The 15,175-nt window shown below is 33.0% G+C and overlaps 1 protein-coding gene across 2 annotated transcripts; it reads right to left on the reverse strand.

Moving 5' to 3' along the window:
• Positions 1–2,570: 2,570 nt before the first annotated feature.
• LOC101888084 (glutamate dehydrogenase, mitochondrial) lies at positions 2,571–13,194 on the reverse strand. 2 transcript variants are annotated; one of them, XM_059126640.1, is made up of 6 exons: positions 12,639–13,194; positions 5,055–5,647; positions 4,639–4,800; positions 4,364–4,568; positions 3,977–4,015; positions 2,571–3,357 (listed from the first exon to the last, which is right to left on the reverse strand). In XM_059126640.1, the coding sequence occupies exons 1-6, from the start codon at positions 13,045–13,047 to the stop codon at positions 3,086–3,088; spliced, it is 1,680 nt and encodes a 559-aa protein (XP_058982623.1). In that variant the 5' UTR covers positions 13,048–13,194; the 3' UTR covers positions 2,571–3,085. The 2 variants fall into 2 exon arrangements, with proteins under 2 accessions (XP_058982623.1, XP_058982625.1); XM_059126642.1 differs by lacking the exon at positions 3,977–4,015 and having other exon boundaries at positions 12,639–13,191.
• Positions 13,195–15,175: the final 1,981 nt, after the last annotated feature.

Genomic DNA, 15,175 nt, shown 5'->3' on the forward strand with positions numbered 1-15,175 from the left:
AATATACCAATAAAAAAGTGAATATCTTTTGTCGATTTTTTTTTCAATTTTTGTCATATTTTTATCGCATGCGATTTTTTTCAATTTGACTTATAATTTTGAATTGTAAATTTTCAAAATTTTTACACCCCCGACACTACGTTTTGATGGTATTATATGCATATCGCAATTATCGTCCGATCTACACGAAATTTTGCATGGGGGTAGGCTAAGGGTCAGAATTAAAGCATATTGTTCTTAAGATGTGCATTTAGAGGTGCAAATAGACTAAAAAAAAATAATTTTTCTAATTTTGTAGTCGCTCTATAGGCCACAATTGAAAACTAATCGACACGGAATTTCGCATCAGAAGAGAGTTAAGGACAGGGAAGAAGTTTAGCATTTTGGATGACCATTGGATTATATTTAGCTGTAAAATATACCACAACTTTCGTGAGATTGTTTTGAATACCTAACAACACTACGGAGTGCGTAAATATTGACCAAATTCTCCAGATCAAAAAACTAAGGGTAACCTCTGGGCGGGGCTCTTTGACATTATTTCAAAAACAAAATCTTCCAAAATGGATTTGGATATAAGGGGACTTTGAACATATTGTAATGTTGTAGGGTATCACATGGTCGGCCCCGCACGACTATAGCCTTTGCTTACTTGTTTTTATTTTATTTATTTATTATTATACCCTACAACACTATGCGTCGGGGGTATTATAAGTTTGATTGGGCCAAAAATTATGTAACACCTCGAAATATTGATTTCCCACATAGGAAAGTATATATGGATCTTCCTATCTCGCCGAGCTGAGTCGATCTAGCTATGTATGCCCGTCCCTCCGTCTGTCCATGTTAATTTGTAATCACTCTACAGGTCGCAATTATAGTCCGATCCTCACGAAATTGAAAATGGAGGTGAGGTTATGATCAGAATAGAACCCTATATCTTTTGGAGATGATCGCATAATATTTAGGGGTTGAAATGGACCAAAAACTGAAAAATGTCCTGATTTTGCAGTTGCTCTACAGGTCGCAATTATATCCCAATCGAAGCGGAATTTAGCAGGTGGCTAGAGCTTAGGTCTGGGCAGAAGCCTTCTAATTTTGATGGTCATCGGGTAATATTTAGTGGGTTCAATTGACAATAACATTTGTTTTAAATAAAAGTCAAATTTTCCATTAAACAGCGAATATTTTTAATTCCGGCGAAATCACAAATAGACAAACAGGTCAATTCTGGCTGTTACGTAGATGCCGATGTAAATATATCGGATATATATAGCGAAATATATACAATGTATATATATAAAGGAAGGGGATGTTAGCTAGAATGCTTATATCTTAAGAATGGCTGGACCGATTTTGAAAAATTTTGTCAATTCAGAATTCTCTCTTGGCATAAAAGTATAAAATCTAAAAAATCGCGTAAAAAGTTGCCAAAAATGATGTTAATATAGATTTTTTTTAGCATTTTATTACATTTTTTTATTTTCTTCATATTTTTTATCGCATGCGATTTTTTCAATTTGACTTATAATATTGAAGTGAAGTGAAGGGCTAGGCCTATTGTTTTTAAAGATGTCCGCAATATAGTATTTAGGGGTTTAAATGATATAAATGAATGATGACCATTGAACTACATTTAGCTATAAAATGGACCACAACAACTAACAGCACGACGGAGTGCGTAAATATTGGGCAAATGTCCCTGGTCAAAATGCTAAGGGTAATATCTGGGTAGTGGTCCATGACATAATTTCAAAAGCGAAATCTTCCAAAATGGATTTGGACATAAGGGAGCTTCTAACATATTGTAGTGTTGTAGGGTATCACATGGTCGGCTCCGCACGACTATAGCCATGCTTACTTTTTTTTCAAAATTTTCCAAAAGCTTGAGTCATGGCTAGGCATATTAATGTCAAATTATAATGGAAAACGATGGCAGGATTTTAGTGTGGCTCTGTAATCCCTTTATGAAATGTCACAAAATATGCCTAGCCATAGATTTCAAGCTTCTTATGTACTTGCACCTTTACACCTTTAAGGTGAGAATACATAAAACGCTTTTTTGACTGGCTTAAGTCATTGGCTGGCTGCTGACACATGATTTTTTATGTGATCTCTTCTTATTATCCTATCTGCCAAATTGATAATTTGCAAAGCATTCATATTACCATTCTCACTTGTCATTTCGTCGGGTCCTATTCTTCTCTGGAAAGTGAGTCGATCTATGTCAAAGGATTCGGGTCTACCACTTTTTATTCTTTTTCTACTACGTGCATTGTATCTAAGTCTTATTTCTTGAATAATGTTTTAAATATTTTTATATTTTTGTAACTTAAAACATTAATACCAACCAGTTGTGACATTTTGCTACATTAGAATTCTATAGTAATTTTTCAGCCAGCATTTTGATAGCATGAACACACATACATCTTCTTTCCCATATCATGTTATCAACAAACGCAAATACACATAATAATCTCCCTGTGCCACAGTGTGGCGTGGGGCATATAATAATTTGTCATAAAAATATTCATATACGACGCCATTTTTTGTGAAATGAAAGATTAGTGTTCTTATATTTATTTATTTTTATTTATTTTGTATTTTAGCTATTATCGAACTAACGATTACTTTTTTTATTATTATTTAAAATGCATTTGCTTTATGGACTGACTGACTTTGTTCAACTTAAATTCAAAAAAGAAAAACATCAGAGTAAACGAGAGAATAGATTTTAAATATAGTGGCGGGTTATTTAAAATAAATTAAGACACTATTAAAATATAACTAATACAATTAAATACACACATATTTTTGAAGTCACAGCGACAGTTAAGTTAAAAACTAGCCACGCCAACAACTGGCTAATTATCTTTTATCAATCATGCTAAGAACTTTGTGACAAAAGGGGAACAATAATATTTTTGTCGTTTTCAAAATAATATTATTGCTTTACAGATAACTTTACACATGTATGTTTCGAGTGAAATTGTTTTTGTGGTGTTTGCATACTTTTTTCGGTTAGCATTAAAAAATGTTTACATCAGTTTAGGCTTAAAATTAATTAAAAGACTGTTTAAGCTTTTTAGAATGCCAAACCAGCATCGCGATAAGTGGTGAAAATCTTTTCAATTGAGTTGACGTAGGCAGCTGTTCTCAAATCGAGACCCAAGTTGTATTTCATAGCGGTCTTCATGATAGCACGAGCAGAACGCTCCATGGTGTAGTCCAAACCAGAGTGGACAATATCCTTTTCAGAGGCACCGGAGATACGTTTTTGGAAAGCTTCGGATGGAGTAACAGGGATGCGACCACCAACGCGACCAAAGCGACGTTCCAGTGATTCTTGTACGGATTCTAAGAGAGAACAAAAAAAAAAAAACAACGAATCATGATATTAATAAGTACGCCACAAGGTTCAACAATTAATGCATGTAGGATACACTTGGGAATAGGATAAATCATTATTACTACAAACATTTGGCATATACATACATAAGGGATAGGCAAGCAGTACATAAATAAAACTACATCTACACAAAAGAAACAAAAGATTGGGCAAATAGTTTTGATGTAATGCGACAATCTTCTATTTACCCGCGATGCTTTTGAATCTTCCAAGATACTATAACTTGAAAAACACATGTATATATTTAATTTTACAAATCAATGAGTGACATTCAACAAAGTTTTAGAAAACGAATTCCAAGACTATAAAGGTTTTCCCAATTACATATTTCTTTTTTTTTAATTTGTCTGTAAATATAATTTCTTGTAAACAACATTTACTTCCATTGGTCATGCTCACAAAAGCACACCTCATTACAACCCCGGTGTTCGTTTTCACAACAAATATGCATTTCAAGTGTAGCTACTACAAATATAAACTAATGATGCCGTGACGAATAAAAACCAAAATATTTGAAATGATACAAATAAAACAAAGGTGTAATAAAATAAAAACATGAAACTGTACCGTCCAAAATAAACCGTTCAATAGACTGTTGTACTGAAGCTATATTGATTTAAGAAGAAATAGAGAAACGGAAAAAGAATAAACGAATTACTATGGTAAAAATGCAATATACCACACATACATACAATACAATAAATACTATATATATGAATCAGAGAACGGTCAATGGTCTGGTCTTGTCTTTCGTTAGTTCTTATAAAAATGGGCTCAAAAAAAATATACTTATAAATGAATGATTGTAATTACACCACACGTTGTCATGTCTGTGAAGCAACCCAAAGATATTTGTGGCAAAACTAATCTCAAATTTATAACTTAGCAAAATAAAAATATCGGATAGTAAAAGCATCAATAAAACCATAGCTAAGCAATAAAATGATTACTTACCCAACAAGTGATAGTTTGATTCACGTTCATATTTGAAAGTAAGACGACCGTATGAGACATGATTCAAGTTCTTTAACCATTCGAAGAAGGAAACAGTTACACCACCAGCGTTGATGTACAAATCGGGAATAACCAAAATGTTGCGGTCAATCAAAATCTTATCGGCAGCAGGTGTAGTGGGTCCATTAGCAGCTTCGGCGATGATCTGTGATCATGTGTAAATTAGTTTGAGAGTTTTAACATTATTTTTTTTTTTTTTTTTTCAGAATACAAACCTTAGCTTGGATTTTATGGGCATTCTCGCTATTGATAACTTTTTCGACAGCAGCAGGGATGAAGATGTCGCAAGGTTCGAACATCAGATTTTCACCTTCATAGGGCTTGGCATGAGGGTATCCCACGATAGTTCCATGTTCATTCTTGTAATCTTCCAAAGCCTAAAGAAATATAAGAAAGTACTTAATAGATTTGTTTTATAATTAAATAATAGCAATGTTCTGATTTTGATTATATCATTTTTTATAACGATTTTACTTTTAATCGCGTTCGTTAAGTCTGACAATGCTTAGTAACTTAAAGAGAAAAGTTCGGACGTCTTATGTCTCTCTCCCTCTTCCTCTTTTGCAATAAAAGGATAATGGGTTTACAATTCAATAAGTTATATTAAAATTAAAAAAAAGAAAGTACATACCTTAGGATCAATACCCTCGGGATTGAAAATGCAGCCGTCGTGTTCAATAACACCAATGCAAGTGGCACCGGCACGAGTCAAATAACGGGTGGAGTGAAGACCGACATTACCAAAACCTTGGACGATAAAAGTTTTGCCACCCCAGCCGGGAGTTGTACCGATCATGCTCATGTAGTTGGCCTCGTTAATGAAATTCTCCAAACCGTGGAAAACACCGCGACCAGTGGCAGATACACGACCATGAATACCACCTTGATTGATTGGTTTACCAGTTACACAAGCATGGGCATTAATATCCAAGTGACCGATAGTTTTGGCATAGGTATCAGCGATCCATGACATTTCACGTTCACCAGTACCCATATCAGGAGCTGGTACATCAACGCCGGGTCCAATGAAGCCCTTCTTGGCCAATTCAAGAGTGAAGCGACGAGTGATTTTCTCCAATTCATGTTCTGAGTATTCTTTGGGATTGATTTTCAAACCAGCCTTGGCACCACCGAATGGTACATCAACACAGGCACACTTGAAGGTCATCAAAGCGGACAAAGCCTTAACTTCATCGCGTGACACATCCATAGAGAAACGGATACCTGTAAATATTGCAAGAAACAATTTTTAATTTAAGGTATTACTCATAAAACTGGGTGTTAAGTAAAATATAACCAATAGTATGATCAACAATAATGTTTCAGTGTTGCAACAACATACAGCCACCATGCCATTTGGAAAATGTCCAACTGTTTTCATTTTCTTTTTATGCAAAATACTTTGAATTTAGATCCTGAAAACGTATGTTCATTCAAGTGTGTTTGTAGAAGTAAAAATTGCTAAATAAAAAACTATTTCAAGGTGCTGTTGCAAAGTCTATTGACTTGACAGCAATGGCGACCCAATTGCAACACAATGTGAATGAAGATCGATTAATGTGCCACGTTTTTCTCTTGCTTTCATTCTTTTTATTCATATCGACAAGTAATTGTGCCAGGAATATTACGAAATTAACATGCCATATGGCAGAAGCACGTGATTACAAAACGTGTGTAAAACAAGTGGCACATGTGATTTCTACAAATCAAAACAAAAAGAAAAAAAATACATTGCTCTGAAAACAGATGTTAAGGCATTGTCATTTTTTGTAGAGTTTGCTATAAATAACAATTCAAAGGAATTTTTATCACAAAAGCACATATGTACGTGGGACTTTGGGAGCGATAAGATAAACACATATCTACAGATATCGTTTTTAATAGACGTTATAAACAAAATGCTTTGAAAGTCTAATATCAAATTCCATGTTTTCTAATTGAATACAATAAATATTCAAAAGGTGGACTATTTATCGTTTTGGATATAAAAGGCAATCTATGTTTATGATATTAAAAAAGGCTTCTATACTTTGATATGGGCCCTGAGATACATATATGATTGATAGGAGTTACCTTTTTACGTTTTCAATCCTTCTTTAAAAAACAATTTATTTATTGAAACTAAGCTATTGAAAATAGATTCATTCAAATTGAGTCTGATTAAGAATAAAATATGTATATTTCTTGTGTTTAGCCACATCCAATATTTACCCGAATCCCATCAGAAATCAACATTTTCCAGATATTGTTTATGTACGACCGAAATTTTTCATCATTTTTAGATTTAATGATTTTCTTATATTTTAAGGAAAATGAATGCATGTATGCTGAAAAATCATGTGGGAAATAATTCTGCAACTTGATTGCTACGCATTTTGCAAATAAATAGCGTGTCCTCAGACATTTTCATCAGACAATATTTCGACTCACGTAAGTCATATAGAACATTTAAGAATGGATGTAGACTTAAACATTGCAATGAAAATATCTTGAAAATCATTGAAAAGGTCTAAAAGCCGCATTCCATCTCATAGGTTTGATCTTTTCTCTCATATCTCGAGGTTTGTGTATCTCATCGTCCAGGCATAGATTTTCCAAAACTCAAATCGGCTTCTAGGTTTATTTTGTCAGTATTTTATATTGATCGAAAACAAAAATTCTCCATAGGTAGTCTTTTATTCATTGTATGTTTTGAAAGACTAGTTTTTTTAGACCTAGGAAAGTTTAGCTGGGACATTTTCGTTCCCCTTTGACCATGCCCCCCTTGTGTTCGTTTTCAGAAATTTTTGTTTTTCTATTATTTCCTTTTTTTACATGGTCTTTTTCTATTCTTGCATTAAATATCATAGAAAGACACAAAAGGCATTTCCTCGTAACGCTCCTTAATACAAAGAGCGAACACAACAAGTAAACTTTAATAATTTTAAACATTATATATTAACTTATTTATTTCGATTAGGATATACGAATAAATTTCCTTTGCTTTAATCTAACAAAAATTGCATTTAAATCTACAAAACAAAAAAAATAGAAGGGTATCAGCTGATCCTGTCGTTTGATCATGCGAACGTAACGAAAGCAAACCATTTAAAATGGATTGTTTATTAAACAAATATTTGATTAAACTGTACCACTTCTAAAGAGCATTCGAAAACAACGAATAATTTATGATGCCATCTCACACGATGAACATAAAACGGCAAATGGTATATAACCTTGTTGCTGCAGAGAATTTTGCACCATTGGATGACAAAAATACAGTTTATCAGTAAAAAAAATGAAAAAGAGAGAATGGCGTTTATTTGCCGAAATAAACGTACAAACAGCAATACAAAATGGCAAACTAACAACAAATAAAATAAGCAAACATCGTAAATGATAATGAATAAAAATTATCGGGTATTTGGTATGTGTGTTGGTGTATGAGTAAACAACACTGAAGATCACCATTGCAGAATACCAACACCACAAGTCCCGATTTTTTGGCCAACGCATACATACATTCATCGCGTGATAAAAGCGTCAGTTTGTAAGAGGTTATTCTAATCAAAAATTTATTTTGAAAAACAAAAGACGTATTTTGACAGAACAAAAAGCAAAACACGTTGTTAGAAAAAAAACAAGTAGCAACAACTTAGCTGGCAAACAGTGAAAATTGGGGGCTCGATCACTCGTCGCCATGTGGGGTGTGTTCTTTATATAGCAACAGATAAAGACCAAGGTTAAAGAAACTATGCTGGCCGGTTGTTATTATTTACGTATTTGCTGTTTTCTTATAAGACATCAGTTCCATTTATACAGTAGATAAGAAAAAAAATAATAATGGCTACCTATATTCCATATATATGTACAGCCAGCACGTATGTAGGACCTATCGATTGTCACCGTTCATATGTCTGTAAAATAGAGAACGTCATCACGGCGGCTATGCTACAGTTTCTCTAGCTAAAAAAACAGCCAAACAATTTGGTAGTCAATAAAAACTATTCACAACACTCTCTAATGAATTTGGTCACCTCCCATAGCTAAAAACAAAATATCAGAATAAACAGAAAAAATGAGTTGTTCGAATACATGCTTGCGAAATATTTGATTGTTTTTTTGTTTTTTAGTTTGTTGTCAGGTGACTTGCTGCGAACTTAAAAACAAGAACAATACATAGCCGCACACATCGTCGAATACTGTTTAGGTGGTTTAGTATACGCTTATATTTTTGAAACAACAACAACATCTAATGCTGGCATTTGCTCATACGTTATGTACAATGAAATTGAGAAATGATCAAAAATGTTTTCATAACTAAAATTTAAATAAATTTAGTAACTCGGACGAATTATATATCTAAATAAAAATATAGTATACTTTATGCTGATGCACATTAGAAGTTTAAGTGCAGAAGTCATTCGAGTTTATTTCGTGTTTATTTTAAGTTTCCTATAATCGATAGCAATTAGAAGACAATATAAATTTTATTTGAAATATATTGACTACCATGGATATTATTGTTAAACGATAATTATGTTTTTTCGCTAAATGGTGCAAAATTCAGAACCAAAAAAATCAAAAGGTATATGAGATTGCCAAACTTTGTAAAAAAAGAAAAAGATCGAACAAAAAAAAACAAGTAAAAAAACATTAAGTAACTTTTAATACCATCCACCTTAGGGTAAAGGAAACATTAGAACCCATTAGGACACACAAATACCAATTTGTAGACAAATTCGCAAAAAAAAATGTGGCAAAAATTATCAAAATACGGAATATCTGGAGGTATAACAAGCGTATGTAAGTCTTGTTGCAATAGATCCCAATTTGAAGTAAATGCTTAAAAACTAAACTTCAACTTTTTTACCTACGAAAAAAGAAAAAATAAATGACAAGGCAACAAAAAATATTTGAGACAAAATGCGGCATCTGACGAAAGCATTAAAATTAATCTAATGTAAAAGCCATGGTTTGCCATTGACAGAATTTCACTCCTCCTTACACGTTACGACACTGCCCATTTTATCAAAAACAAATATGTAACAACAAATTATTACTTCAACAATAAATCAATTCGATTCTCAAAAACAAAGGTCTATATTGTATAGTAAACTATAAACTAAATATACCCTCCCTTATGTAAGACGTTTACAATTTGATCAACCCAAGCTGTACATATGTTGGACTGTTTTGGTAAATTGATAAGCGTTGTAATTTGTCACAATATTTAATAAACAAATAAATGCATATTAAATTTATGACACATTATAAATTGCCTTCTATTTCCAGACTGTATTCATGTGTGCACGTTGGTGGGATGCTTTCAATGTAGCAATGTTGCATACAAGACAATGAGAAGGTGCATGTGTGGGGTGTACATCGACAGTGCATTTAGTTGGTTTATTCAACTGTCAAGTGATCTGTAGAAAATGTACTGAGTTTATCTCACTGTTTTATAGAAGTAATAAGCAATTTTTTTGGTTATTCCTGACTACCAATATCAGTAGCAAACTATCGTTTCTTCATGGATGGACGTATACATTTAGTGTACATGTCTACATCGAAAACCGGTATTGTTAGACAAATTATTAACACTTATTTGAATGTGCGTATGAATATGTATTAAATCAGTTGATTAAGAATAGTGGAACAACGACAGCAACCAATTCTAAAATCTTACTGCTATTCTGTTTATTCTACGAGAGCTATCTGGATTTGTTTATCAATAAGATAACATGTTTTTAGATCATGCGACTGACTTAGTTTCTGTTAAAATAAAATGTGGTTGCCAACCCGATTCTCGAATTATTATTTAACGATAACATATACTGCCCGCCTGGTGCAGCTATAAATGCTAACGTTTTTCACCAAAGTCAATAAAATGTCTTGTGTTAATTGATTTCTATTTATGACTTTGCCTTCAGTCTTTGGTGTGATAACGTTTACAATAAAACTCAACAAACAATTTCATTAGAATGTTTAGAAATTGTTATTCAAACAGTATGTATCTGTAAATAAGTACCTACCTAGATTACAATGATTTTGAATTGTTTGCTAACATACTGTTCTAATTTTTCTTTCTTATATGCCACTTGTAAATATCTAATTCAAATAAACTTCTAAAATTAGTTTGAAATTGCATAGAAGATATAAAAGTACCTACATACCAATACATTTGATATTTTTGAATTTATCTTAAAACTTCTAGACACACCCCTTTTTTGATTTCATTCATTTATTTATTTATATTGTTTGCTTTAGTTTGAAAATTCTACCATCGTTGTATTTTGAGATACTATAAATATTAGTAATAATATGAATTCCTTGAGTTTGTGATTTCAATTGTATAATTTATTCCCGTAAACAGGGGTCAATTTGACACATTCGAAAGAATTTCGATTGAAATGAATATAAATAAGGGGTCGAATTTCCAAATTCGATCGGGGTTGGGCATATTGCACAAAATTTTAGTGCACTAAGAATTCAATAATTAGTGGTAGTGCTATTAAAATTTCACTATCACTAAAGAGTAGGAAATTTATTTTTTAAATATCACTAAATGGTTAGTAGTAGCGCAATTTATTTTTTTTACTACCATCAACCCCTTAACTAATTGCACTACCACTAAATGAATAGTGATAGTGAAATTATTAGTGCACTAAAAATATATAGTGTACCCATCTCTGATAAATATCGAATGTTAGAGTTGAACCCCAGGTCATGGCCTTATAAGGTCAGCCAGTAGACCCATCTGACAACTTAATTTGTTGTCAAAAGAAATATTGTAAATTAAAATTTAAAGAGAGTCAAATCACAATGGCGCAAAAAGTACTAATGTATTGCCAACTTTTTGTCAATTGGAGTTTTTTTGAAAAAGGTCGGCAAGGTTAGGCCTTGCCTCAGTTGTTACTACCAACATTTTCAATCAAAATGGGCATATCGAAATTCATTTCGATCGAATTCTGTTATGTGCATTTAAGTTTGATTAAATGAAAAACGATTAATGAAAAAAGTTAAACAATTAATGACGATACATTTTCATTCTCATCAATCTGAAATAAAAATAAGAGAGAATTTTTTGTAAAATGTTTCACGAGGTGCTTTTAACTTAACTTGTTTCATCATGATTGAGAGCTTAAAATATGCGAAATCTTTATCCGTATATTAATAACAACAAATAAGTTAAACCGAAATTACAAAACTGTACTTTCCTTTCCATGTACATAGTGGCATTTTTTAAAGTTAGAAACTCATAGAATAAAAAAACGAATTTCGATTTCCTTAGTTTTGTCTTTTGAAAGTACCTTCAATTTTATAATTCAATATTTTTTTTCAAGAATTCAACTTTAAAATATGCAACCGTTAAAATATGAATAATTAGTTTGATACGAAAAAGCAATGAATGTACGAACGTATCAAATATTTGAGATGACAATTTTTAATCAAATTAATAGGGAAGGAAAATGCTGCTTCTATGCTACCCTACTGCGGGAAGTTATACAATTTTCTAATCTTCCCTTACCCCCAAATTCTGCAATTGTTCAAATCGACCGACACCATGTCACTAATTATGCACCAAACAATGCTTAAGTCGATTTTGCCAACAGTGCTAGATAAATATAGCATGGCTTATGTATGTTGTATAATTCAACATACAACCTCCAGAGGTGGAGATTGGTAAGAAGAAAAACAAAAGGGTTGCAATTGTGTAGGGTAGATGTATACACCTTATGCAATTTCTTTGCACTTGAGCATACAGGCAGACAGCCACCTAACTCGGGGAACACACAAACATACTGCAATACTCGCATATAGCAAAGAAGGAAACATTTTATTAGATAAAATATTTTCGTTTATTACTGAACGTACAATGTTTGCTTTCTTGTGCTTTTTTGGCCAAGTGACCAACAACACTAGAGATTGTGAAGACCTTCTATTAGCGGCAGAAAAAACAACAATCAACTGCAAAAAAATACTATGTATATACGTTTTTCCGTGGCGAATAATGCGTCAATAAGAACATGTTGAGCAAAAGGAAAGCACAAAAATGGGTATTACATAACCAAATCACATCAAAAATGACACTTTAAAATGGAACTGTGTGAACAAAAGTATGACAAATCAGGATTTAGAGAAATCTATTGATATAGAGATGGCACTGCTCGGCTAACATGAACATTTTGTGCTTTTATTGATAATGGACAATTTTATATTTGGATTTGTTACTTACCGCCCTTGGTTGGAACACGGTGAGTGCTGTGTTGAGCACGATAACCGGTAATAAGTTCAAAATCGCCGGAATCACGACGCAATGGGAATGCAATTTCAATGATGTGGTCACAGGGTTGCATAAGCATCAAAATACCCTTAACCTTCTTTTTCTTATCCTCCAGGGACAATTTGCCTTTCATGTCATCCAACAAGCGGTCTTCGGCGATTTGACAACCACGGTGGAAGAAGTATTCAACCATGTCAAAGAAGCGAGGGTCTTTGGCAGTGGGCACGTCCTTTAGACGGTCTGGAATTTGGTAATCGGCATAGCCGCGAGCCTGCAAAGCGGCAGTTGGCAAAGCCTTGACCAATGTTGCCGCTTCTTGGCGTATGGCGGCATGACGTGCTAAATTCTTCAGGTGATACATTTTTCTGGTGTTCCGCGAATACACTTCAACTCCTCACACACAAAACCAATATCTTACAGCTGCCTCGGCTATTGTTTAATCTCCACTGCCTAAAGTCGGTGGAGCTCTCAACCGATACCACGAACTGACTGACAAAAATTTCCTTTGCAATGTTTAAATTGAATTTTCTACGATTACAATCGGATATATTTGCTATGGTGTGTGTTTTCGTCTTCACAATGGTATTGCCAGACACAAATTCAATCTGACGTGGCCGCATATTTAATACGTACGATTTGTTGCAAGCAAACGTATCATTATTGTACGACCGACTAAGTGGAATTTGAAAAATGTAAAAATTTGTATAAGTATACAAAGCATATACATTCTTGACACGTAAAATACTAAGTCGATTTAGCGATGTCCGTCTGTCTGTTGTAATCACGCTTTCTTTCGAACAAATTGAGATAGAAAGGTAAAATTTTGCACACAAATGGGCCATGTAGGTCCACGTTTTCATATAGCCACCATATAACGATACCTCCCGATATTTGGTATTATGATGATTTTAGCGAAATTATTAACCGGAATTGTTTCAAATTTGGTTTTTAAAGTTCATAATGGATACTACAGGCTATGACAGAAAATTGTCTGTGCAGGTCCACGTCTTCGCATAGCCCTCATATAACGGTTCCTCCCGATATTCGGTATTCACCGGAGTAGTTTTAAATTACGTATTTGGAGTTCGTAATGGGAACTACTCTCTGTGACAGAAAATTGACTATGCAGGTCCAGGTCTTCGTGTAGCTCCGATATAACGGTACCTCCCTATATACGGTATTTTGATGATTTTAGGTATAATAGTCACTGAAATTGATTGAAATGCCGTATTTGAAGTTCGTAATGGATGCGACAGCCTGTGGCAGAAAATTGTCTATGCAGGTCCAGGTCTTCGTATAGCTCCGATATAACGGTACCACCCTATATTCGGTATTATGATGATTTTAGCTATATTATACGGCGTTTATTTCAAGTTTCGAATTTGAATATGCTGATGAATGGCTTATGACAAACAATGCCTATGTAGAACCACATCGTATAGACCCCGATACAACAGCTATATTCGGTATTTTTAAGATTTTAAGAGAATTTTTAACGGATTTTATTTTTGAAAATTTCCAAATTCGTTCCACATGGTGAGGGTATTCAAAGTTCTTTTTAACTTCTTATTATTCACTCTTTTTTGTAATGAAAATTTAAAACCAAATAAACTGCATCAACATATATCTGCTGTTAAGTTGTTTTGATAAATCAGCTATTATCTAACAAATGTTTTGCAAAATGCTGTTCGTTTACTTTTTCGTATTTTTTTTCTCAGTAACTTCTTACTGATTAAATTTTACTGGGGAAGTAAACGGGCAAATCTTTAATCAATTACATTATACACCAAAAGATTGACTTGGACAGCTGTTTTATATGGTTATGGTATGTCTATTTGAAAATAATTTTATTCTGTTCATATTTATGAATACAAATTACAGCTTTTGAGAAGAACAAATGTTTCTGTTTTGGGATGAAAAGGTATTGCAATCATATTATGACTCGATTTTGCAATCATATTATGACTCGATTTTTCCCGGTGTTCCATTCGTTTTTCGCGATTTCCTCTTCAATTAAAATATTGTAAGAAAAGTGTCAAAAATAAAACACCTTGTTGCATTAGTTATTAGTAAATTTGAAGTTACAAGATTGTAGCTTCAGGGTTAGGTAGTTTTATTCTCTTTTGCAAGGAAATTGCGAAAAGTAAACAGACGGTATTCCTGCAGAAGCTTGCAACTAATCAGCTGATTTGTCAAAACAAATCAATTTGTCCCCCATTAAAAGAATTAAAAGAAAGAGAGCACTACCAATTCTACAAGTTTTATAAATAAAAAGGAAATTGACAATAAAATAAAAATATGAGCAATAAAAGGAAGATAGATTTGATGTGTTCCGCGGAATCATTTAAACCTGTTGCTAATGGCATTTGTCTAAAAATGTTGGAAATATTCTTTTATTTTCTTTTTACATATTAATATTTACTTTTTTCACATTTTGTAAAGTTGTTCTTCAAAAACAATTAGTCTTGCTAATTCCAAAACAATATTTT

Source organism: Musca domestica, unplaced genomic scaffold (assembly GCF_030504385.1).
Source record: "Musca domestica strain aabys unplaced genomic scaffold, Musca_domestica.polishedcontigs.V.1.1 4, whole genome shotgun sequence".
NCBI classification, from domain to species: domain Eukaryota; kingdom Metazoa; phylum Arthropoda; class Insecta; order Diptera; family Muscidae; genus Musca; species Musca domestica.

Coding starts and splice junctions, on each gene's coding strand:
- LOC101888084 (XM_059126640.1), bottom strand. CDS start 13,047: ATGTATCACCTGAAGAATTTAGCACGTCATGCCGCCATACGCCAAGAA. Junction 4,016..4,363: donor ATCAAACTATCACTTGTTGG/GTAAGTAATCAT, acceptor AAATCAATATAG/CTTCAGTACAACAGTCTATT. Junction 3,358..3,976: donor TGAACGGTTTATTTTGGACG/GTACAGTTTCAT, acceptor GTTCTCTCTTAG/AATCCGTACAAGAATCACTG.